The sequence below is a fragment of the Maylandia zebra genome, linkage group LG7 (assembly GCF_041146795.1).
Source record: "Maylandia zebra isolate NMK-2024a linkage group LG7, Mzebra_GT3a, whole genome shotgun sequence".
Taxonomy (NCBI): domain Eukaryota; kingdom Metazoa; phylum Chordata; class Actinopteri; order Cichliformes; family Cichlidae; genus Maylandia; species Maylandia zebra.
Genome location: NC_135173.1, coordinates 782,756 through 807,500, shown reverse-complemented (window position 1 = coordinate 807,500; position 24,745 = coordinate 782,756). Strand labels below are relative to the sequence as shown.

The 24,745-nt window shown below is 49.0% G+C and overlaps 1 protein-coding gene across 2 annotated transcripts in view; it reads left to right on the top strand.

Annotated features, from left to right (window-relative positions):
- znf423 (zinc finger protein 423) overlaps positions 1-24,745 on the top strand; it is a 130,317-nt gene that overhangs the window by 55,608 nt on the left and 49,964 nt on the right. Inside the window, exons 4-19 of one of the 2 annotated variants that reach the window (XM_004569181.4) lie at positions 6,162-6,339; positions 6,760-6,884; positions 7,107-7,188; positions 7,265-7,340; positions 7,443-7,723; positions 7,808-8,091; positions 8,170-8,550; positions 9,578-9,759; positions 10,114-10,653; positions 10,761-10,911; positions 11,037-11,594; positions 11,688-11,872; positions 12,395-12,816; positions 13,160-13,373; positions 14,643-14,727; positions 21,178-21,198. In XM_004569181.4, coding sequence (XP_004569238.1) covers positions 6,162-6,339; positions 6,760-6,884; positions 7,107-7,188; positions 7,265-7,340; positions 7,443-7,723; positions 7,808-8,091; positions 8,170-8,550; positions 9,578-9,759; positions 10,114-10,653; positions 10,761-10,911; positions 11,037-11,594; positions 11,688-11,872; positions 12,395-12,816; positions 13,160-13,373; positions 14,643-14,727; positions 21,178-21,198 — 3,765 coding nt within the window. The remainder of the gene's footprint in view (positions 1-6,161; positions 6,340-6,759; positions 6,885-7,106; positions 7,189-7,264; positions 7,341-7,442; positions 7,724-7,807; positions 8,092-8,169; positions 8,551-9,577; positions 9,760-10,113; positions 10,654-10,760; positions 10,912-11,036; positions 11,595-11,687; positions 11,873-12,394; positions 12,817-13,159; positions 13,374-14,642; positions 14,728-21,177; positions 21,199-24,745) is intronic. The other variant, XM_004569182.4, reaches the window with a different exon arrangement.

The following is a 24,745-nucleotide window of genomic DNA, read 5'->3' as shown; positions in this document are numbered from 1 at the left end:
GCTCCAGCTGCCTGCATCACTTATTTATAGGTCCCACGTACGCGTAGGCGAATGTGGGAGGACCTGTGTGTGTGTGTGTGTGTGTGTGTGTGTGTGTGTGTGTGTGTGTGTGTGTGTGTGTGTGTGTGTGTGTGTGTGTGTGTGTGTGTGTGTGTGTGTGTGTGTGTGTGTGTGTGTGTTGTTGATACATCAGTCACATCCATTTATAGCAGATGCAGTTTGTTTAAAATGATGAATGCACACATGATCCTGTGTGTGGTTCTCACTAAACACTAATTATCCGTTATTATTCACAAGGCAACACTAACAATGCTTTGAAATATAACTTGGCTCCTCGTATAACTGTGTGTATTATTGCAGTTATGTGGGTGTTTCAGTAAATGTCCAAGAGCCTCCTTGTGTGTGTGTGTGTGTGTGTGTGTGTGTGTGTGTGTGTGTGTGTGTCTTCATGAAAACACGTGCATATGTTGTGTATGTGTGCGTTGGCACGGTGTTGTTGTTTGTCTAACACTCTGCCTGACAGCTGGTTCTCATTTCTGAGTGAACAAACAGCAGACGAGATGGACGGAGGGACGAGGAGCTCGCCGCACGGGGAACGCAGCCGCCGACTCTCCCGGTTTAGGTGCCTCGCTCGGCGTTTTCGACTGAGAGTTGATGAAGTAAATATGCAAAGGGAAACGGGGCACGGTGAGATTAAAGGAGAAGGAGTCTGAAGATGGAGAGGATACAAAAAAAGAGGGAAGTGTGGTTAAGAGGAAGCAGATGTGAGACCTCCTCTGCCACATGCTGCGTGGGAGAGACAGACCAGACGTTGCGTGTACCTCTTTATGTACGCGGCTTTTTTCCATCACTTTATTGGCTTCTTGATTGCCATCAAAGACGATGTTTCCAAGCACGCTGTATTTGTGGCGCTGCTGGTCGTATCGATGGCAGTAATGTCACAGGTTCTTACTCTGATAGCCCCTAAAATGCGCTCGCATACATTTTGAAAGCTCATTCAGCAGCTGAACCACAGAGCTGAGCGCGTTAATCCTCACATACTTCTTTATGTGCATTTCAGTATTTGTTTGTATGACCTGCGCTGACCTTGTCTTAGATTGTTGAGCTGCTCTGTGTGTGTGTAATGCACTATTTGATATTTGTGTAGCGTTTTTTATGCTGTATACTCGGGGCAAACTTGTCATCTGCCAGCCCGCTGTCCACCCACCCCCATCCTTAGCCCCCTGCCCCTAACCTTCTGCCCTCAAACACACTTGCACACACACACAAACACACACTGCCCATATGGAGCAGTTGGCGCCCAAAAGCGTCCAAAGCAGCCGGACCCATTCCCAGGGCAGGAGGTGAGGGTCCCCGTCGCCTGCTTAGAGCGTGTGAATGCATGTGTTTCTGTGCGTGTCCATCCGTCGTGTTCTCGCGGGCTCGAGCCCCGGACAGACTGCCGCAGCGTCCTCTCTGTCTGTCCACGCTGTCTGTCCTCTCTGTCTGTCCACGCTGTCTGTCCACGCTGTCTGTCCTCGCTGTAGCTCGTGCGCGTATCCATTTGTGTGCGTTTTTCCCGACAGACTGCGTCCCGTGTGAGCTGCGAGGACAGCAGCAGAGGACTGTGGGTCCTCGGAGCGTAGGCCAGGGATGCAGCCGGGTCCGCATATGTGTAAACCGCTTCACCAGTTGAGTGTGTGTGTGTGTGGGGGGGTGCATGCTCAAGAGAAAGAGTCAGAAGCTGGTCATGATTTTATCTGCGGTACTCGCTGGTTATGAAAATAAGACGAAGCATTGTTAGTTTCACTCCAACAATCTGACTGGTCAAAGTAAAAGTCCTACTGTGCAAATCTCGATGCATGGCAACCAGTCAGCTAAGCACAGCTGACTGGTTGCCATGTCAACTCGCATGCTAATCACAGAGCCAGGTAGGGATCTTTCTTCTATTGTCTTGTTTGGCTGTGCCGATTGGCTAGTGCAGCATGTGGGACAAAGCGTCCGATTATTGCTGCACGTTAAGGCTCGTACGTTACTGTCAAGTCACGACTGCGACTCCACGTCCAACATCACAGCCAAACAAAGTAATAAGCAGCCTCCCTCAGTAAATGCGATCAAGCCTGCTTTTTCGGAGCAAAACACACAAATTGTGCAATTTATTAGTGAAATGTAATCGTCAGGTGTATGCTGCGGCCCGTCGAAATGATTTTCAACATGGGTCTGAGACGATGCTGTTATTTTAAGCTGCAGGATGTTGTTCACGTGAACGAAGGGTGCACGAATGATGACACGTTTCTCATCAAACTTACTTCAGTGTGGGATTTTGAGTCAGGCTTTAATTGTGTTTGTGTGCATATGTGAGATGGTCAGAGCCAGAATGAGTGTGTGCTGGGCTGCCCAGAGTGAGCCAAGGGTGGAAGTTGTTTTTCTGCCCCCTGTGGTGAGTGTGTGTGCACGCCTGGGGCAGCCTGGGGCCATCGGAGGGGGCCTAGGGAGCGGATGGAGGCAGGATGAAGAGGGAGAGAGGGATGGAGGGATAAGGTCAGCGGGGGTCTTGTGGGGTAAAGGTGCAGGTCTGGGCTGATGGCCAGCCTCAAAGGTGGAGTGGAGAGTTGGACTGGGAGGAACTGGGCGGTAAGGAAGAGAGGGGGAGAACAAGTCTGTACCTGGGATGCTTGGAATAGCAGCCCTGTCCGACTTTCTCTCATCCACTCATGCAAAATTAGAATTAAAGAGAATATTCGACCATACCAGCTCACTGGTGTCCTTCACTCCAATTTATGCTTTTTTATTTGAATAATATTTTATTCTGACAGCTAATTGGGAGGTTAACCTAACAGATGACTTTTTTATTCATTGATAATATCACTTCAGTATCTTAGGCAGTTTCAGCTTTCGTAGCAGCCTTGGGACCTGAAAGCCTTTTGCTGCTACCAGCTGAGCGTCTTTGATTCAAACATCAAAGACGTATAAAAGAGCGAAAGCGTGACGTACATGGATTGTATTTCCATTTCAGGCATTTAGCTGACATCGTTATCCGGGGCTAGCTAAATGAACCCGAGTTGTTCTTGGCTGTCAGCTCATTGACTCATTTCATCAGTCGCTGCACCGCAGCCACACATGCGATATTTCAGATGTACCTGCTGGTTTTTATTTTTAGGGTTTCCAGTAATTATCGGCAGCTCTAATCGTTGCATACGAAGACCTCGACGTCTCCAAAGTTTCTTTTAAATTTAGATTTTGCGGCTTTGATCAGATTTCTCTGTGTGTGTGACAGTTATGACAAACTTGCTGAATTTGGATGGGGGAGGCAGGAACATAAAGTCGATCAGCGTGTGTGTCTCTTCATTACAGCGTTTCACCGAGGCTGCGTCCTCCACACGTTGCCGCGCTGTCTAGCCTATTAGAGAGACACGCGGGGAGTGTGGGTGTGTTGTTTGCATGTGTCTGTTTGTGCGCTCGTCTGTCATTTCAGGTAGACTCGGGCGGTCCGTTAACTTTCTGTCTGCTCTTTTCCATCTTTTAGTGCACACCCATAGGTCCTCTCCTCTCCTCGTTTTCGTCTCCTCTTTCATCCCACCATCTTTTCTCTCTCTTTTGGAGTTCAGAGTCCGTCCATCTGGAACATCCTCCCCCGCCTTCTCTCCCTCGGTCCCGTCCAGGCCGAGACACGGGGGTGAAGGCCAACACCAGTAGGGGAGGAACGGTGGGAGAGATGGAGGGACAGAGGGAGAGATGTCAGTGCTATAATGAGTAACAACATGAAAGGTGACGGAGGGAGGGAGTGGAAGAGAGATGAAGACGGAAGAGGAGAGGGACTGCTGAGGACAGAGGGAGGGAGGAAGAATAGAGGGAATGGATGGGAAAGGAGAAGACTGCAGAGTGAGAGATAAAGCGGAGCGGAGCGGTTGGGGCCCCGTGGTCGCTCCGCTCGTTCGTTTTCATTCGCCAGAGAAGAACAGAGAGGAGGAGGAGGAGACGGGGGCAGGAACAGCGTGTGTCGGCGTCCGCCTGTTTCTCTTATTTTTTCTCCTTCAACACTTTCTCTACTCCCCCCACCCCATCCGTCCTCCTCATCTCGCCTCCTCTCGAGGTTTCTTCTCTAATTTAACTTTTCATTGAAATTTTCTTCGCCCCCCCTCCCCGTCCTCCAGTTTCTCCCAGTTTGCCACGCGGCCTTGTCTTGCCAGGTCCCCTCGTGGCCGACTGACAAAGGCGCCGTTAAAAAGCCGTGTGATCCTCCATTTTAGCGCCAGCCACGCTAGTCAGAGGATTAGGGCTCTTTAATGACGCTAATCTCTCCTCCCCTTCTTTCGCGACACCCCCCCCTCAAAAAGTGATTTCACCCTCTTGCTCGAACTAAATCTCCGCGGTGCAATCTCCCCTCCTGTCTCTGTTCAGCCACTTTCCCACCTCAGAAGCGTTACCACTGACTGACTCATACATGCCTTTAATGACCAGCGTGCGTCCACACAGACTTTTCTTTTGAAGGGGTGGCTGGGGGTTATTTACTTCCTTTTTGCCACTTTTCTCACACGTCTGTAAGGTGGCGAGCACACACTCACTCCTTTTCTTTATCTCCACCCGAGTCGTGTTTGACAGAGAATGAGTGAGACGGCGTCAGTAAGCGTTCTGAGTCCTGTGTCCTGTGGAGTGACAGCAGAGCCTTAAATATGGTTGTCTGTTGATGTCCGTGGAGGCTGAACTTCAGTGACACATGAAGAACTTTTTTGTCACAGTAGCAGTTATTGGGGGTTTTGCCCCCCATCATGAGATAGTGAGTTCCACTCAGTCCATTATACTGGTTCTGGTCCATTTGGAGAATCTCCCACTCATGAATCTGTCACACTAAGTAATCCCAGAATCTAAGTCTCACAGAATCCTATTTGCTCATCGCCGTGCCGACATTTACCCCACAGTCGATTCATCACACTGTTTCCACTCCCTCTCAGTGAGACACAATCCACAGCAGAGCCGCCACACACACATTGTAGATGGTTGGTGCGTGTGCACATGTGCGTGCGGGCACGTGCGTGTGCGGGTGTGTGTGTGCACATGTGCGTGCGGGCATGTGCGTGTGTGTGTGTGTGTACGCATGTGGATGCGTGTGCATGTGTGTGTCCGTGCGTGCATGTGGATGCGTGTGCACGTGTGGGTGTGCACATGTGTGTGCGTGCATGTGCGTGCGTGCATGTGCGTGCGTGCATGTGCGTGCGTGCATGTGCGTGTGCTGGGAGAGATTTCTAAAACGATCAAACTTGTGTAACGCACACAGGGCGTCGGGCTGCAGAAATATTGCGCTCGTAGTGAATCTTGGCACAAATGTCTTCTCTGTGATTGGTTGCTGGCCCAGTTGATAAAGCCGTCAGATAAAAGCAAAGACAACAACGTCTCCTTTCCTCTCTGATCTCCTCGCTCCTTTACATTTTTCAGGCAAATGCTAAATAGCCACGCTGTGCTCCGTCGCAGAGCGCACAAAGAGAAACAGAACAATATCAAGCATTATTCAGCCCTCTCTTTTGTCGCCTCAAATCCATTCTGAAGTGTCTATTAAAGGAGTCGTGGCCTTTTTGTCGCCTCTGTGCCAGACTGCACAGGAGGGAGAAAGAAGGAGAGCGAGGGAGGAAAACAGGAAAAGAGCAGTGCATAATCTCCTATGTATGACAGATAAAGGGAGTGAATATCGCCATCTTTCCGCTCTGCTCTCCACATCATCTAATCGCTTTTGCGACGTTTCAATCTGCCAAGGCCCTAATGAAAATATGATGAGGCGGATCTATGGTCCTCGGGGACAGACGGAGGTACGGGGGAGGAGGGAGGCGAGGAGAAGGAGGGAACGAGGGAGAACGAAGGGAGAGAAAATACACTCTGTCCTTATTTCTGGGCTCCTTCGGGGATACGTAGTTCTTGGAGCTTTCTATTTAGATGTTGCTGATGCCCGAGCGGCTCTGGTTCTCTCTCTACCCTCAGTTTCGTTCCATCCTCCTGTTTTCGTCTTTGTATTTGTATGTTTTTACCTTCCGCAGACTCTTTCTCCCCCTTTTGCCTTCCAAGAAAGGTGAAAGTGTTGTTTCCCCGCTGTTTCTGACGGGGTTAGTTTTTACTCGCTGATCTGCAGCTGTGATTTTAAAAAAGGGGGGCGCAGTTACTCCTTGTAAACTTTCTGTGTCTCCCTGTCTCAGACGGTGATGATGACCCAGCAGGTTTATCCTGGGTGCCTTCCTCGCCCTCCAGTAAGGATGTGGCATCGCCTTCGCAGATACCCGATGGCTGCTGTGACCTTGGCATGGCCACTGGCGGCGAGGAGGAGGGAGGAGCGGGCCTGCCGTACCCGTGCCAGTTCTGTGACAAGTCCTTCAGGTACCACGTTCAGATGTTTGGCTTCGGAAACGTCTGCAGGTAGTAGAAGGAAACGGTAACACGTTCAGATGCATCTCCATGCTTATGAAAATCAGCGTGCATTCTCAGTATCGCCATGGTAACACACGGACCACTAAGGCAAACAGTAAAGGGAGTGAGGTGAATACGTTTCTCACTCACCTCTCGGGGGACTGAGTCAAGAACCATTTTAAGAACAGCTGTCACGCACACACCGTCATCATCATCATCATCCTCTGTATTACCCACTCTGTCCTCGCTAGCGTCCTTTTCCAACCAACGCTTTGTAAAGACGGTTCGTAGATGTCTGATACATCCAGTTACTTTGACACGGTGCTTTTGTTAAATCACTGTAAGTGTTGCTGCAATAACACAATAAACGTTGTTGCTGGTCTCTCTCAGCCGCCTGAGCTACTTGAAGCGACACGAGCAGATCCACAGCGACAAGCTGCCTTTCAAGTGCACCTTCTGCAGCCGTCTGTTTAAACACAAGCGGAGCCGAGACCGCCACGTCAAGCTCCACACAGGTACGTCCGGACATCTCGCCTGAGACGAGCTGCTGGCCAGCGTTTCAGTTCTCCGGCACGTCTTCTATCCCTGTTTTTAATCCTACATGTCAGGATTGTCTGAGAACTACAAACTATGATGTTTGTGAAGTTGTTATTCGATGAAGCAGAGAGGAAGGAAAACTGTAGGTCTAGTTTCTGCTTTAACATCATCAGTGAAGCTTTTGCCTTTCAATGATTCAGGAGATAAGAAGTACAGCTGTCAGGAGTGTGAGGCTGCTTTCTCTCGCTCTGATCACCTAAAGATCCACCTGAAGACGCACAGGTAACTGCTTCTGAACCTGTCAGCACAATAAAGCGCTCAGAATCGGTGCTGATTCTTGTTTCAATGCCCCGCCCAGCTCCAGCAAACCGTTTAAGTGCAGTGTGTGTAAGCGTGGCTTTTCCTCCACCTCGTCGCTGCAGAGCCACATGCAGGTAAGTGTTACCTGTGGCACTGACCATGAGGTGCACTGCACGACTGCATGCGAGTATTGTTCCTGCACGTGCGTCCTCGCGTCTGAATGTCTGACTCCGCAGGCTCACCGTAAGAACAGAGAGCATCTCGCTCTGAGGAGCGAGAGAGATGGAGGAAAGAAGGGAGCGGGAGGAGACGGCGACCTGGAGCAGGACCTGTACATGTGCGATTACTGCGAGGAGACGTTCAGTCAGACCGACGAGCTGGAAAAACACGTCCTGACCAGACACCCCCAGCTGTCGGACCGGGCCGACCTGCAGTGCATCCACTGTCCTGAGATCTTCCTTGACGAGGCTTCGCTCCTCACGCATATTGAAACGCAGCACGCTAACCGCAAACACAAGTACTGCAGAGCTTTACCTCTCAATCTTCTCCGCTCACCACTTTGATAACCATTACTCACCTCTGGCCTTTTCTGTGTCCACAGATGCCCGGTCTGCTCGGAGCAGTTCCCCTCCGTCGAGGACGTGTACTGCCACCTAGACAGCCATCGCCAGCCCGATTCGTCTAATCACAGCGCTGCCAGTCCCGACCCAGCGCTGGGCAGCGTCGCCTCAATGAGCTCAGCCACTCCAGACTCCAGCGCCAGCCTGGAGAGAGGCTCCACCCCCGACTCCACACTAAAGCACGGCCAGGGCAGCGAACGCAGCCGCAGGAGAGGCGGCGATACCGGCGAGGACGTGGGGATAAACCTGGGCCATCAAGGCGGAGGTGCGTTAGCCACTTATCTCCAAAGTAACTGCACAGTTACCAGTTAGTCTCACTAAAGTACCCTTTGTGTCTGTGCAGGTGGGGGAGGATCCTGGGGTAAAGTGACGTACTCTTGCCCTTACTGCTCAAAGAGAGACTTCCACAGTCTGGCAGTGCTGGAGATCCACTTGAAGACCATCCATGCAGATAAGCCGCAACAGAGCCACACGTGTCAGCTCTGCTTGGAAACTCTGCCGACGCTCTACAACCTCAACGAGCACGTGCGCAAAGCTCACCGTGCGAGCGGAGGAACGGTGGGTGCGGCGGCAGCGGCTTTTCCTCTGCTGCAGTTCACCAACGTCACGGCGTTCCACTGCAACTACTGTCCCGACATGTTCGGGGACATCAACTCTCTGCAAGAGCACATCAGGGTTTCCCACTGCCTGCCCGGTGGCATCATGGCAGGATCCACCACACTAGGTGTGTTTAACCCTTTAAAGCCGGTCGGAGCGGACACGCTCTGTTTTGCGTAACTATTTTTAAATCCCGGTAGCTCTGCAACCACGTAAGCTAGTGCAATAAAAAATTTTGCATATGAAACCGGAGGAGTTGTACTTACATCTTATGCCATCAGCTTGTCCTCGGTCACAGTTTCCTTCCACATAAAGCTTTGCAAAACTGCATAAAAAGCACTTGCAGCAACACAAACATAATATTCCAGAAACACGCTTTGCTGATCCGATCAGCTGTTTGTAACACTTCCTACGTTGGAATAGACGTCAGCGCAAACTATCGTATGTCCGCCATGACCTGCCCGAAACCGGAAGTGACGTCATTTTCGCGGAAATGTAGTTTTTTACCATCAGGGCCTCATGAGCCTATACTGGTGCTTTTAAAAGTTATGTTTGACTTTATGTCTTTCTGTGTCGTTTCTGGGATGCTGAGGACTCATATTGCACTGCTGGAAATAGTTTATTTTGATGCACATGCTGCTTTTTTATAATATTTATTTTCGTTTTTCCTGCAGTATATAAAAATTGGTGTATTTCAAAAAGAAAACTATGAAGACACTCAAAATAAATTTCCTGTGGTGGGAAACTATTTTGTGCAACTTTTTTGTATTTACAGTTTTGAGGGATAAGCCTCTTAAATTTCTCTAACTACAAATATATGTTAAAAAAGCAAAAACGATTTTCAATTTTTTTGTAGTTTTTTGCAATTTATGTAATCACTATTCACTTAATGCAGACATATTATTAAAATCTGGGCTATAATGGTTGTATTGATGTATAGCAACTTGAAATGCTCCCAAAAATGGCTCCACAGCATGTAAACATATAATATAAGCTCTGGCGGACTTGGTTCTATGGTAGGTCTTAAAGGGTTAAGCATGAACTGCATCAGGTCAGCTGTGAGCTGCTTGTCGGTTACATGGTGTTAAGTACAGTGTCATCATTTCCTGTGACTGTTGTTGCTGCAACGATTAAAGTGAGCTTCTCCATCCTAGAAGGGAACCATGCCTTCTTCTGCAACCAGTGCTCAATGGGTTTCCTGACAGAGTCCTCGCTGACGGAGCACATTCAGCAGACACACTGCACCTCCGCAACAGGTGGAGGAAGTGCATCAGGTGGAGCGGTGGCCAAACTCGAGTCTCCCATACTTCAGGCTGGATCTCAGTCCTTCATGGAGGTGAGGAAAAACTGTAAAATCTGTTAAGTGTAACCAGTAAGAAGAAGAAACGCAGCTCGCCCTCCTCGTTAGTTATTCAGTTCCCGTATCGTGTCGTTTGTTAGTCGGACTGAGACTTTTTAACCCACAGTTCACAGTGGAAACACTGAAACCTGCTGCTGTTTGACACACTGTTCACACTACAAAGACACTTCGAGTAGCTGTTAGCCAGCGTTCATAACTCATTAACACACTGACGTGATTCTGTCTGTAAGCTCGCAGTGGTTGAAATGACTTTTGTCGGTCGCTGTGTGACGACTCGGCGTATTGCATCATAATCTTTAAAAAAAGTAAAGAGTTATTATCCACGCACAGGTTTACTCCTGCCCTTACTGCACCAACTCTCCTATCTTCGGCTCACTCCTCAAGCTCACCAAGCACATAAAGGAGAACCACAAGAACATCCCGCTGGCCAACAACAAACGGCAAGCCAAAGTCGCAGACCTGAGCCCCGCCTCGTCGGACGTCGAGATCTCCTCCCCGAAACGCCACAGGCTCGGAGGGGACTCCACTCCATCCATGGGGAGCAACGGAGATTATCCCTGCAACCAGTGCGATCTGCGGTTTGCTAGTTTTGAGGGTTTCCAGGCCCACCTCAAGTCGCACCTGGAGATGTTGCTGAGGCGCCAGTCCTGCCCCCAGTGCAACAAGGAGGACTTTGAGTCACAGGAGGCGTTGCTCCAACACCTGACGGTACACTACACCACCACGTCCACCCAGTATGTGTGCGAGAGCTGCGATAAACAGTTCTCGTCGGTGGACGACCTGCAGAAACACCTGCTCGACATGCACACGTTTGTCTTGTACCACTGCACTCTCTGCCAGGAGGTCTTTGACTCCAAGGTGTCTATACAGGTAAACGACACGTGGCTCGTTGTTGAGTGTGACCTTTTGCAGACACGAATCCCGAAAGATGCAAAGTTTATCTGCTCAAGAGTTTGTTTCTCTGGCCTCACATCCAGGTGCATTTGGCAGTGAAGCACAGCAACGAGAAGAAGCTGTTTCGCTGCACAGCTTGTGCCTGGGACTTTAGGAAGGAGACGGATCTTCAGCTGCACGTTAAACATAACCATCTGGGCCAAAGGTCGGGGCTCCCGGGAGGTCTCGGTGCAGGTACTGTCCAGCTGTGCCGCGTTACGTTTAACAAATACACGATTACGATGTGAAAAGAATGTCTGATATTTCCCGTTCCTGTGCCACGGATTCATCTTCACGATAACTTGATCTTTGACTGACAGGACTCAAGCCCCGGAAGTGCATCTTCTGCGGGGAGAGCTTTGGAACAGAAGTGGAGCTCCAGTGTCACATCACCACGCACAGCAAGAAGTTCACGTGCCGCTTCTGCGGCAAAGCTTTCCACGCCATCTCACTGCTGGAGAGACACCTGAGAGAAAAGCACTGCGTCTTCGATGGCAGCAACATCACCGGCAATGGAGGCGGCACCGGGAGCAGCGGGAGCCAGAACGGGACGCCTAACGGTTTGGCGCAGACCTCCAAGCGAGGAGGAGGAGGAAGTGGCAACGGAGGAGCAGGAAGCGTGGAGAGAGCGACGGTTGCAGCTGCCGAGCAAGCCGACTTGCAGAACATGCTGCTGAAGAGCGCAGCGGTGGGAGGAGGGTCGAGCCAGGGGGGAGATGCAGCCAACAGCCACGAGGCGAGCGGAGGAGAGGAGGAGCTGGATAATTCAGAGCCCATGTACGCCTGCGATATCTGCGGCGCTGCCTACACCATGGAGTCCCTGCTGCAGAACCACCGACTGCGTGACCACAACATCCGGCCGGGAGAAGACGACGCCGGTAACGATGCTGTCGTACTCTGTCATCGTCAGGAAGCGAGTCCTCTGTGTTGTTATCGTATTTGTGATTATGCGTCTTAATTTTGTACAACAGGTTCTCGAAAGAAGAAGGCGGACTTCATCAAAGGAAACCACAAGTGCAACGTGTGCTCCCGAACCTTCTTCTCTGAGAACGGGCTTCGTGAGCACGCTCAGACGCACCGCGGCCCCGCCAAACACTACATGTGTCCCATCTGTGGCGAGCGCTTCCCCTCTCTGCTGACCCTCACCGAGCACAAGGTACTTCAGACTTGTGACAAGTACTTTCCACTGAACAGCAGGTGCAGCGGTGCAGACACGTTTCTGCGTGTGCGACGTTTTTGCCGTTTTCTCTTTCTGCGCCTAGATTTGCATCCTGACTCGTCTTTGGCTGCTTTGAATTTAGAGCTCGATACTCCTCAGAGAGGCGGTTTGTTACGCAGCCTTCGTCACTTATCAGTGATGCTGATGTTGAGCTTTTATCAAAATGACTTCTTCGTCTGAGGTGTTTTGATGTGTCACGGTCAGTGTTGGGCAAGTTACTTTGAAAAAGTAATTAATTACAGTTACTAGTTACTTCTTCAAAAAAGGGTTACTTACAGCTACTTCTTTGCAGCTGATATAAGATAAACTGAACACAGCTTCAGTTTTCTTGTTAGTAACGGTAACGGCGTTGTAACGATAGGAATAGTGATTAGTTAGGATACTCGTTACTGAAAAAAGCAACGCCGTGTCTTGTAACTGGTCACGGTCGTGTTAATCGTCTGTGCTCCCTCTCTTCAGGTGACCCACAGTAAAAGCTTGGACACGGGAACCTGTCGAATCTGTAAGATGCCCTTGCAGAGTGAAGAGGAGTTCATAGAGCATTGCCAGATGCACCCCGACCTTCGCAACTCCCTCACCGGCTTCCGCTGCGTCGTCTGCATGCAGACGGTCACCTCCACGCTAGAGCTGAAAATCCACGGCACCTTCCACATGCAGAAGATCTCCTCGGGCGCGGCGCTGGGAGGAGCTGCGGTCGGAGGCGGGAATGGAGGACTAGCTGGAGGAAACGGCTCTGCCTCTTCGTCCCCTAATGGGCAGCTGCAGCAGCACAAGCTGTATAAGTGCGCCTTCTGCCTCAAGGAGTTCAAGAACAAAGGCGAGCTGGTGAAGCTGGATGTCAACGGCCTGCCTTACGGCCTCTGTGCTGGGTGCATGAGCAGGTAGGCAGCAATGCTGTGAACAGGGCTGCAGCATGACTCAGCCCTCTGTGGGAAAGAATAATGACTAAAGTCAAGAATGAATGCCTCTCCTGTTTGGAAGCTTTGCCTGGCACAGGGTAACTCGGCACACGTTTATTGGGTGCATTTCTTATGAAAAGTATATGAATATTTGAAATATCTTTCAAAAACCTGCCCAGTTTATTCAGATTTTCTGCTCCAGCTGTCACAAACTGCACAGATACTTCCTAAAACTACCAAAGTTAGTGAAGAAATCCTTTTTGTTTAGCATCAGTTAGAATCACTGAAATCAGCTAAAACAAATCAAATGCTCAAATCACATCAGGGGCACGAACGGCCAGAGTCCCAGCCAGGGAGGAGCCGTCACGCCCGGGGACGCGCAGGCGGAGAAGGCCGCGGCTGGGCTGAGGTGTCCAGAGTGCGGGGTGAAGTTTGAAAGCCTGGAGGACTTGGAGAACCACGTCCAGACGGATCATCCGGAGATCAGTCCTGAAACCAGCGCAGCAGGAAAGAAGGCCGAGGTTTCACCTGCTCCTAAGGTGAGAAACAGTGAGAGGGCACGTTTCCATAAAAATAACGGTGTCTGCAAAAGAGAAGGAGGCAGCTACGCACAGAAAGGTCAAATGTATAAAAGCTCTTGGTGTGATCCAGCAGAGTGATAGAGGCCAGTGTTTCCATTTCCAAGGTTGCAAACGACGCTCCTGAACTCTGTGTGTGCACGAGGTTGTGTATAAGTCTGCAGCTTCCACACGTACGTGGGTGTGTGTCAGCTGAGCCCACTGGGTCCTGCGGCTGGGGCGTGCTGAGGCATTGTGGGAGCTGTTCACTCTACTTGATATTGACAGTCAGGCTCCCCGGGACCTGCCGCGTGTCTGTGTGAGACTGAGTGTGTGAGAGTGTGTGTGAGAGTGTGTGAGACTGAGTGTGTGAGACTGAGTGTGTGAGAGTGTGTGTGAGAGTGTGTGTGACTGAGTGTGTGAGAGTGTGTGTGACTGAGTGTGTGAGAGTGTGTGTGACTGAGTGTGTGAGAGTGTGTGTGACTGAGTGTGTGAGACTGAGTGTGTGAGAGTGTGTGTGAGAGTGTGTGTGACTGAGTGTGTGAGAGTGTGTGTACTTGCAAGCGAGCACGTGTGTGTTGAGAGACAGTTCCCAGGGACCCTCTGTCTTACCTGCACCTTTGTTTCTGCTTAGTCTAACAGCACAAAGCAGACAAAGTAGGATTTGTGTGTGTGTGTGTGTGTGTGTGTGTGTGTGTGTGTGTGTAGTCATCCTAGCAGGCTGAAGCAGCAGAGACACAGTGGAAGTGGGGCCTTTGTGTATTTTGTATGTGTTTGTGCATGAGTGATCACTCTGTGCTATGAATGGATAAGCAGAGCCTCTGGTTCCTCTCTCTGTAGCTCCTTCTCTCTCTCCTTTGTCCTTTTTTCCTTCTCTTTCATCGCTTCTTCCCTTCATCTCGTTCGCGTTCACACCCTCCTTTTTTCATTTGCTTCTCTCACTTTCGATCCAGCTTTGGTGTTTGTGTAGCTGCATACCTTCTCTTCCTTTCCCAACCCTCCAAAGACTTGGACTTTCAGTGCAAGAATTTGTGAGGTTGAAATGTCTCATATGTGCAGGGATGACTGCAAGTGCGGAAAAGTGCAGTTTTATTTTTAGCCTTTTCCACTTTTCTCTGGTAGCTTTCACTGCACTAATAATTCTTTCATTCCTGTGCAGTCTGTCTGTGTGTGTCTGATGTGCTAACATGTAAGCCTGTTTCTCATTAGCTTTATTGCACTGACCAGTCTCCTGTGTTCCTTCTGTTATAGAAAAAGACCTACCAGTGTATTAAATGCCAAATGACGTTCGAGACAGAAAGAGAGATCCAGATTCACGTTGCCAATCACATGATCGGTGAGTGAGGTGCTTTTCTTTTCCGTGTGCGTGACTTCAGAGTTTGGTGTGAACCCAGCCATTGTGAATGTGTGATGGCACTCTGGAAGCATGAAAGCACAAGCATGCACTCACATGAACACAGAGGTGAGACAGACGGTGAAACAAAGACCTTTTTGTCTGGTGGGCTGTGAGGAGCAGCCACGACTACAGATCAAACGTTGGAGAATCATCGTAATCTTACAGCTGACTCAAACGTAATACGAGTGTCTAAACCTTTATATGATGATGCAGGTCGCAGGTGATGCTTTTAGGTTTGGACAGGATGACACAAACGAACACGCTGCACAGTAAATCCATGTTTGTCTGCACGAGCGGCGCTGCGGCACCGCTGCAGCGCCGCTGAGTTTTTTCATTCAATTCCATTATCATCACAGGGGAGCAAAGGTCGACGGTGTGTGTGTTTAAGACCTGACTCTTTTGTGAGATTCCCGTTTTCTCCCCTTTCTGCTAATTTGCTGCCTTAGCATCTCTGTCGTCATGGAGATTAACGAGGTGGACCTGTGGGTTGATCTGCAGCCCCTCGCCAGACCTGAGTGTGTGTGTGTGTGGCGTCTGGAGAAGAGAGGCTCCAAACATCAGCACAGCTGGAATAACTTTTACTTCACTCCCTAGTGTGTGGCCCCGCCCCCACTTGCTATCAAACACCTGCCACAGCTGCAGCGTCCGTGTTTTCTTTCTTTTTTTTTTGGCCTGTCCCGTTTGGCTCTTTTGCATCAGAATTGTTGTCTAAAGGCAAAGAAAGATGCCCAACGGATTTACTTTACCGAACTGACCATCCCAGCCTTGCCGTAATGGTCCATTTGATTCACCTTTAATTGTTTATTTTATTTTCACTTACTGAATACGGGACAGACTTGACTGGGGGAAAGAAGGGGAGAAAGAAAGAGGGAAAGAGAAACAGCTGAGAAGAGGGACGGGGGAGAAGGGCAAAAGACAAAAACCAACAGAACGGGCAGAAAAAAAAAGAAAAAGAAAAAGCATATATCGATCACCTGGATCACCTGCTGAGAAAGAAAAAAGAAAACAAGCAGAAGAGAACAAGAGTAATAGAATAAACAACATCACAATGATATATGGGAATATGACAGTAAATACTAAATATTAAACATTATTGTGCAGCACATAAGATCAACAGAACACAGTGTGCTTTGAGGTAGGAGCCAAAAAGGGTGTAGTTTGTGGGTGTGATCACCCGTGTGTACACCTGTGAGCATGGACGCGCTTGTTTTTAAAAGGTTCCTTCATGTAATAATCTGCTAGAGGGTGTGGGGGGGCCACAGCCCCGTCCTCCAGGGCATGAAGCAGGTATGGAGGAAGCGTCCGTGTCTTCTACCTGCCGTCCGTCTTCTTTGCTCTTCACCACATGACCGTTATCCTGGCCCTCCTTCTCCTCCCCCGTGTTCCTCTCTCGTTCCCCCCTCACCTCCTCACCTTTGTCCTTCACCCAGTGCTCGCCACTTTCCTCCGCCTTGATCTTCCACTCAGTCTGACGTCTAACTCGTCATTCTCTCTGCAGCGTAGGCACGCACACATCCCTGCACAGTGGTGGCAGTTTTGGGTTAATTAACGTGCTAATTGTGTGAAAACCTAGCGCAGATTAATTATGAAATTGAGGCAGATTATTTTTAAGAGCTTGCCCAGTTCCTCTTACATTTCCCGCAGCCCTTTCCTCCCCCACTCTTCAATGAAGATCTTATTTAGTCTGAAAGCGCCGATGAAAAGAAAATGAGCAGATGCTCCGTTTCACGCATCGTCTTCCTCGTCTCCACCGCAGATCGTTTCCTTCTCTCGGTCGCCGCGGCACTAACGAGTTTACAGTAATAAATGAAACGGAGATGAATGCAGGTGGTGAGTGGCCAGAGCTGCTCGGCTGTAACGTGTTGATGTAAAAGGATTGTTCCCTCTGTTAAAGTGTCTACATTTTCCTTCATCACACAGGTTCGTGTCACTTTGTTTCCTGTTGTCCCCGCTCAGTGTGTCACAGGTGGGACGTTTCGAGTTTAAGTTGTGCTGTTTGAATGTTGTGAGTTTATGGCCTGACGCTCTGATTCTGACGGCTACGCTCGTGCACGTGCTCAGCCTGTGGACGTGCACGATTAGGGGGCAGCAGCGACTGACTGTGTCACTTGGTGAGTGTTAGCGCCTGTTCAACGGTCGTATCAGGCGCCCTCGATAATCAGCTCTCACATTCAGGAACTCCGACACTTGTAAGTGCGCTCGCCTCAGATTGTCACGCAGCTCGGCCGCCTCAGTCTGCTGCACGTCTGCGTGTCACAGAAACACAAGTCCAACAATGTAACGTCCGAGTGAAACTGTGATTCAGTGTTTTTACGTTGACAGTTCTGACTGCTTGAAGGGAGGAGGCCAGCTCCTACCGGCTAACTCAGTCCAGTAATGTGATTGTCACATCGCTCCGTGGGTAATGCACGGTGCACCCCACGGTCCTGTTAATTACGCTGTCAGGAAGAGAAAGAGACACAACACACAGGCAGACAGAGGGTCAACGTGGGAAGTCTAGAGAGGAATCCCTGCAGCTCCGAGGAAAATATTTACAAGCAGGAACGCGCCGCTCGTGTTTGGGCCCAAAAACAGCTCAGGTGACATATTTACCCCTCACTTTACTGAAAAACAACACTGGTGCTTAAGGTAGGGCTGCTCAATTAATCGAATTTTAATCTCGATCACGATCTGGGCTTTCAACGATCATTAAAAATGACTGAGCCGATTATTAGCCCCTCCCTCGTGCTTTACTCTCGCGCTGCTCCGTGTGGAAAATCGAGCGCACCTCTCTGCGTTTCGAACACGTGTCACAACAATTAAGAGGACCCGAGGGAAGCTCGGAAAGCTGAGCAGAAGTTATTTGGAGAGGAGAGTGACTGCCGTTGGTTGAAAAGAGGGAAAAAACTTCATTGGTGTGGAAACATTATGGGCTCAGTCAGACGTGGATCAAGTAGACACAGTGTGTAAACTTTGCTACAGTGTAGCTGCACCACAGAGCAACACTGCAAAGCTCACTAAACACAGATGTTTACATTTTTCATTTATTTCTTATACTGCAAACATTTGCACTGTTATCAGTATTTGTCAAAAAATAATATAAAATAGTGCAATCTTTAAAGTCATTATTCAACACATTGTTATTGTTAAATAAATATCATCAAATAATCGAGATGATGACGTCACCCGATGACGTCCAGATGAACAGAATCAGTTTATTTTGTTGCTACAAAATCTTTTCTTCATTTCATTAAAAACACTTTTTCACATTAAGACGTTTTTAGACAGATTCAGGAAACATGTCGGTGTTCATCTCGTCGTGCCCATCAGGTCAGACTGGTCAGCGTGCTGCTGTTCAGAGAAAGATTATTGATTATATTAGAACAGATCTATATCGGGTTATGTTCTCTGGTTTTTACAAAGAGCTTTCAAAGACGAGTTTTTTGATGTCGACTCGACGGCGGGTTGTTTCTAAATGACTGGTTTAAAGGCGGGTCTTCATAAAGACATCACCGGATTATTCACGTACATTAGTAATGATGCTAAACCTGAGATCACTGCCACATGCCGGCCTGCCTGCAACACTTAATATTACAGCTCTCAGCCCAAACGTTCAGCTTCACTGTGATGGTGCAGTCACGCCCTGTGTGTGTTCGCGCCAGCCTCGGCTCTTGCACTGCACAACGTTAATTAAAACACCATGTGGTCAGTGCCCTGCTCTGGAGGCAGAGCGGGAGGGAGGAGGAAACAGAGGCGCTCTAGGAGGGAAGGAGAGATCATTCAAGAAGGATGCAGGGGGCTAAAAGAAATGAACAGTTTAATTTCCTTCCATCCTGGTTTTACTGAATCCGTGCGGACTCTTACGAGGTGTCCTCGTGCAGCAGCACGATGGTTTCTGCCGCACGATGATGTTATTATTTACTGATACGACTCATCTGAAAACCAAGAGGAAATTGTGAGCAGATATCTAGTTTACAGCGAGGAAACGTGACAGGGATCGCACCTGTGGCCGCTCGCATGAGCATTACAGCAACGCTGCATTAACCTGCGAGGCCGGCTGTAAGGCTGGACCAGTGAAAGTGCTTTATGCAGCTACTCAACACAGAATAATAGTGTGGTGGAGTGGAAATGCCCACACTTCACACTGTTTAAAGACACACATGGACACATTCACACACAGCCTCAGTCCATCTCCCACACACTGAGGAGCGATGGAGAGAAAGAAATTGAGCTATCCATTTCTGCCTCTGGTACAAAGCTGCCATTGGAGACTGTTGTGTGTGTGAGACAGCAGCCTAAGGGCCAGGACACTATATACTAAAGAAAGCAAAGAATAATGTGTTTACATCTGGTTTAATAATTAACATTGGACAATCTGTGCGTTTTATATAACCGAGGACAGACTGTTCAATCGTCTTTGAGATGAGAACCGGCACGGCCTCCGTCTCTGTAACGTGCTCCTGCAAGACTACAAACGTCTGCTGTTGCAGGTTTTTCATGCACAGTAAGGGCAGATCCCACCTGTGTGTGTGTGTGTGTGTGTGTGTGTGTGTGTGTGTGTGTGTGTGTGTGTGTGTGTGTGTGTGTGTGTGTGTGTGTGTGTGTGTGTGTGTGTGTGAGATCACAGAGCAGTGTGTGCAGCTTTTCTAGTCTCCAATATTTCTGAGCAGGTGGAGAGGAGACGAGCACGTAAAAGTATGTTCTTGTGTTTCGGACACGCGAGGAGACGACACGAGGGGGTTAGGACAAGATGACGAAAAACCCAGATAGAGGGAGGCAGAGCTCAGAGTGGTGGAGGAGCTGAAACGGAGGAATAATCTCTGCGCTGACAGGAGGCCTGTTTATTCTGTTCGATGAGCCCGTTCTGCTCCCAGCCACCAAGACCAAGAGCGACATCGGAGCAGCTCCTCTAATGTGTGGCTCACTCGCTTGTCTTCGTCTTTCTGTCGCCTCCTCTGCCTCCTTCTCATTGTGTGTGTGTGTGTGTGTGTGTGTGTGTGTGTGTGTCTCTGTGTGTGTGTGTGTGTGTGTGTGTGTGTGTGTGTGTGTCTCCTTGGACTGCAGCGCAGCGACTTTTGGCAGACTGTATTGTTTTCTGCTGTGCAGCTGCACATCATGAAGAACTTCCCTCCCTGTGTGATAGTGTGAGGTGAAGACAAGAGCCGGTGTGTGTGTGTGTGTGTGTGTGTGTGTGTGTGTCTCTGTGTGTGTGTGTGTGTGTGTGTGTGTGTGTGTCTCTCTGTGTGTGTGTGTGTGTCTCTGTGTGTGTCTCTGTGTGTGTGTGTGTGTGTGTCTCTGTGTGTGTGTGTGTGTGTGTGTGTCTCTGTGTGTGTGTGTGTGTGTGTGTGTGTGTGTGTGTGTGTCTCTGTGTGTGTGTGTGTGTGTGTGTGTGTGTGTGTGTGTGTGTGTGTGTGTCTCTGTGTGTGTGTGTGTGTGTGTGTGTGTGTGTGTGTGTCTCTGTGTGTGTCTCTGTGTGTGTGTGTGTGTGTGTCTCTGTGTGTGTGTGTGTGTGTGTGTGTGTCTCTGTGTGTGTGTGTGTGTGTGTGTGTGTGTGTGTGTGTGTGTGTGTGTGTGTGTGTGTGCAAATCCATTTTGTTTTCACAGAATAAAGGAGCATACACGTGTTGTCCCCGTTTTGTGGTTTAGAGCAGACCGCTCATTTTGAAATGATGTATTATACCTTTAAAAGACCCCTCCCTACACACACACACGCACGCACGCACGCACGCAGGCACGCACGCACACACACACACACACACACACACACACACACACACACACACACACACGCGTGTAAATAAGGTCCTTGACAGCGTGTTCTGAGTGTTGCATGCAGCCACTAATGCTTTACTAATCACCTCAGTCTAGATTTCACAGCATGAGGCCTCACTTTCTCAGACACACACACAGACACACACACACACACAGACAGCGCACACACACACGCAGCATGTTGTCAGCCCTTTCCATTGGTACTAATCAGGGACCAGTCTCCAATTAGCATACTGGTTATAATGCTCACTTTGATGCAGCTAAGTGTCCTTGCTGTCTTCGTCTCAGACCTTTGTCTTCCTCGACTCGCCTGCATCAGTTTGTTCCTGTGCATCTCTGTAGGTCAGCTTTAAGCCTTAGCTACGCTCCCGTGTCATATTTACTGGAGGCGATCAGAGCGTTAAAAGTATCTGACAGATTTCCTCACATCAGTCTGCAGCAGCTGTTCTGAAAGAGTTTCAGTGTCGCTGATGTTTTCTGTGGGACGATGAGGTTCACTCAGTATTTGTTGATGACAGCGAGCTCCTTTACCTTTAACACTGCGTTTGCCTCCTCCCCACACGCTGCACGTTCACAGTACAGATAACTAATTGTGCCCATTCTCTCCTCATCCCCACCTGCCAAACGGATGGCCTGTAGAAGAGCCCGCCTGTCGGCAAGGTTTGTCCCCTTTCTGTCTCCCACTATGAGCAAGGCAGCATTACGCTGTCCCACTGCCTGCCCATCATCATGAACATTTTACTGCTTTTGAACATACAGACTAGTATCAGTATTCATGAGCTTTTTTCTTGTGTTACTGAGTTCAGGGGTAGAACACAGTCACAGTGCATGATGTGGAAAATAAAGGTGCAGCGCAGGAGTCAGTGTGCGTAATAACACAGTGAGGCTGAATCTTTGCATAGTTACCTCACCTCAGATCTTCATTCACCCCAATCCCCACTGCTAGCTGCATGCTTCATTGTCCTCCCTACCTCATACACACCACACGCGCACACAGATGCCTTGGAGGTATCGAGTGGCCACTCACCTGGATCTAAGTGTTCCCTGTGGAGTGCGGTGGCTAATGATGTGTCCTCAGCATGAGCTTTACTTACCTATTTACATCAATGCACCATAATAACTGCAGCTCCCCTTATTTACATCCTTTACATTTCTGATGAACTTTGTAGCTGGTCAGATGCACACGTGGCCATCGCTGCCCCTGCAACAGCATCTTAAAGCTCCCTGAATGAAGCTGGGCACATTTCAGTTAAAGCACCAGCGCGCTCACCTTTTAAATTTGATGGTGACTTTGGGTGAAGACCATAAATAGTTTATGAAGCCCTGTGTGAACCAGGGCATTAAATAATACTGGCTTGCTTTTATTTTCTACCTGGAGGTTGCATTTATTTGGCATTTCAAACCTGCATTCAACCTGTCTGTTAGCCTGCAGTCAAATCTGCGACGCGCTTGACTAGTAATGTCTAAGCAGCCGTCCCACGGGCTGCGGCTGAGCCGATGTGTGTCTGTACAAACATTTCTAAGCCCCCCCCCCCTTTAACACCAGTGTGCAGACACACACACACCTATCTGTACGTGTGTGTGTGTGTGGTGCTGCGCGGGTCTGGTGTGGTTACTTTGTGTCACTGAAGACTTAATGAGGCGAGTAAGAAGCTTTTAGAGTCAATGGAGGTGGATAATGTGGTTGAGGGCTCACTCGTGTGTGTGTGTGTGTGTGTGTGTGTGTGTGTGTGTGTGTGTGTGTGTGTGTGTGTGTGTGTGTGTGTGTGTGTGTGTGTGTGTGTGTGCGCGTCTTTGCCACAGGCTAGCAGCGTTGCTGTTCTCTTCTGCCCTGCTGCACCTGCACTAATAAGATGCAGACTGCTCCGGCTGCTGTCGTTGCTGAATAACCAGCATCTGAGCTGAAGAAAGTGCATCGCTGTGTGCTCAGTGAGGAGGCGTCCAAACTCATCTTGGAGTTTCACACATGCTAAATCCTGATTTGGACGTTGTTACTTCTTTTCGCGCCTTGAAGGAAGCGGACGGCCTGGCAGAGGAAAAACGGTCTCGTTGTCTGGCTTGTGATCAGTTGTATCACCAACGACGAGAGTTGGTGCTGTGAAGTAGTAAAAGCTCACACACACCTGGCCCTCTGCCGTCAGTAGAGCTGCTATAACACCGTTAATACTGCTTTTACTGCTTAAACACAGCTTCTAGTTTACAAACACGTGAGCGTCATGTTGGAATATTTATGTCTAAGTGAATGTAGGACAGGATAAAGCGGCTGTTTCACAGAATTTGACCAAGGAGTTGGTTTATCTCGAGATTACATGAAAGAAATGAAACAGCAAACGCCGAGCAGCATGTCACTCTTCATCGTGGTGGCATCAACATAGGGACAGATGACAGAAACCCCTCCTCCTGCCTTCAGTTCCTCCTCCATCCATCCTTCCCTACATCCCTTCCTCCCTTCCTCCCTCACCACCTGGAGCCAGTGAGCTGTGACACCAGAGGGAGGAAGGGAGTGATGATGAAGGGACAAGGGAACGAAGAGCGGGAGAGAGCGAGGGGACCGCAGAGGGCTGGATGAAGGAGGATGGGAGGAGAGACGAACCGAGTGTTAGTTTTGACCAAATCAGATTCTTTCATTTGTGGATTTAGTTTATTTAAAATGTACGTTTTTATGTAACAGTCACAACTTCCTGGCCGTAAGCTAACGTGTTGCTAGCGTGCAGTTTTATCTACTCAGTCGCACATTTCCTCTAACTGCTCTGACTCTGTTACAGTGACACGTTTGCTCTTTGTTAGCGCCCATAACCTGCCACTGTCGCTTTTATTGACTGCATGAATACGTCGACAGGATTGTTGGTGTATTTCTGCGTGTGTGTGAGTGTTCTGGAGGCTGGGAGCACAGCCGTCCCCTGGAGAGCTCATTTTGTCGTCTTCTCGCTTGATTTACCTTCTTCTTCTTCTGCTGTTTATTACCAGTCATTACAAGCTGTTTGGAAACCTAATAGGACACACTGACAAATAGTCTGGGAGAGACCCAACCAGGATAGCTATCACAACACAAAATAATGAGTGTGTGTGCTCTGCTCGCGAGGATATGTGTATATGCAGCTTCAGCTTTCTTACCTCACATATAGAAGTTTCCTGCTTTGCATGGGCGACGTCTCTCTCACCGTGTGCTGCATCTGTGGCTGAGCACAGGCTGATGTACAGCATCTCTACCTGCAGCCCCCTTTACATCCCCCCCCTCTTTTTCCTTCTCAAGCTGTCCAGGTGTGGCTGCACCAGCTGCTAAAGACAACAGGACCATTTTACACACACACACACACACACACACACACACACACACACACACACACACACACACACACACACACACCGTGCTGGCTAATTGTCACAAGACAAACAAGGCGCTTTGCCTTTATGCGCTTCATAAACAGAGGCCAAGCAACAATTAACTCCCTGCTTAATTCACTAACTATTCTGAATTCATTTTCTCCTGTGACAGGCACATCTGTCACAGCTGGTAGCGACTGAGTGTGCGTTTGCTAGGCCTGTGCAGTAATGCAATAAGGTTTAGCCTTTAAATGGGCTGCACTGAGGAGGCTTTACTACAGCGTGCGGCGTGCAGCACGACGACGCCGTGCTCGGTGTACGACAGAGACGCAGACTGTGTGAACTTCAGTCATGTTTATTGGTGATGTTTCCTTTTCAAGCCCGTCTGGGGGGCTGACCTGTCTGCTGTTTAAAACATGACCTGAGTGAATAAAGATATTCTTGTACAGTTACACTCAGATTGTTGCTGTTTTCAGGACTGATGGGTTTCTGATCCTCAGCCTATTTTGACCCCATCAGCGGCACTTACATGTTTCAGGAATATATTCAGATAAACTGCTTGTGATCCACGCAGAACGGTTGAAAAACAATTTACAGAAACATCTACAGAGCTGTCGAAAGTCCAGTGGTGGATTATCAGATGGATAATATAATCTAGCTCGTTATTTTCCTGTTGTTTTACACATGTAACTTCTCACATTGTCACACTTTGGGGTTGAGAAGGACACACAGATGTTAGCGCCTCCTTTTCTTCTCTAAGAAAAACATTTGTGTTTTTTGTGTTTAGTCCATCTGGGTTTGAAGTGTGGAAATCTAACAAATCGTGTGAGAACTTCTCAGGATGTAAATTTGTACAGACGAATGAGTTTGAGACTAGAGATCA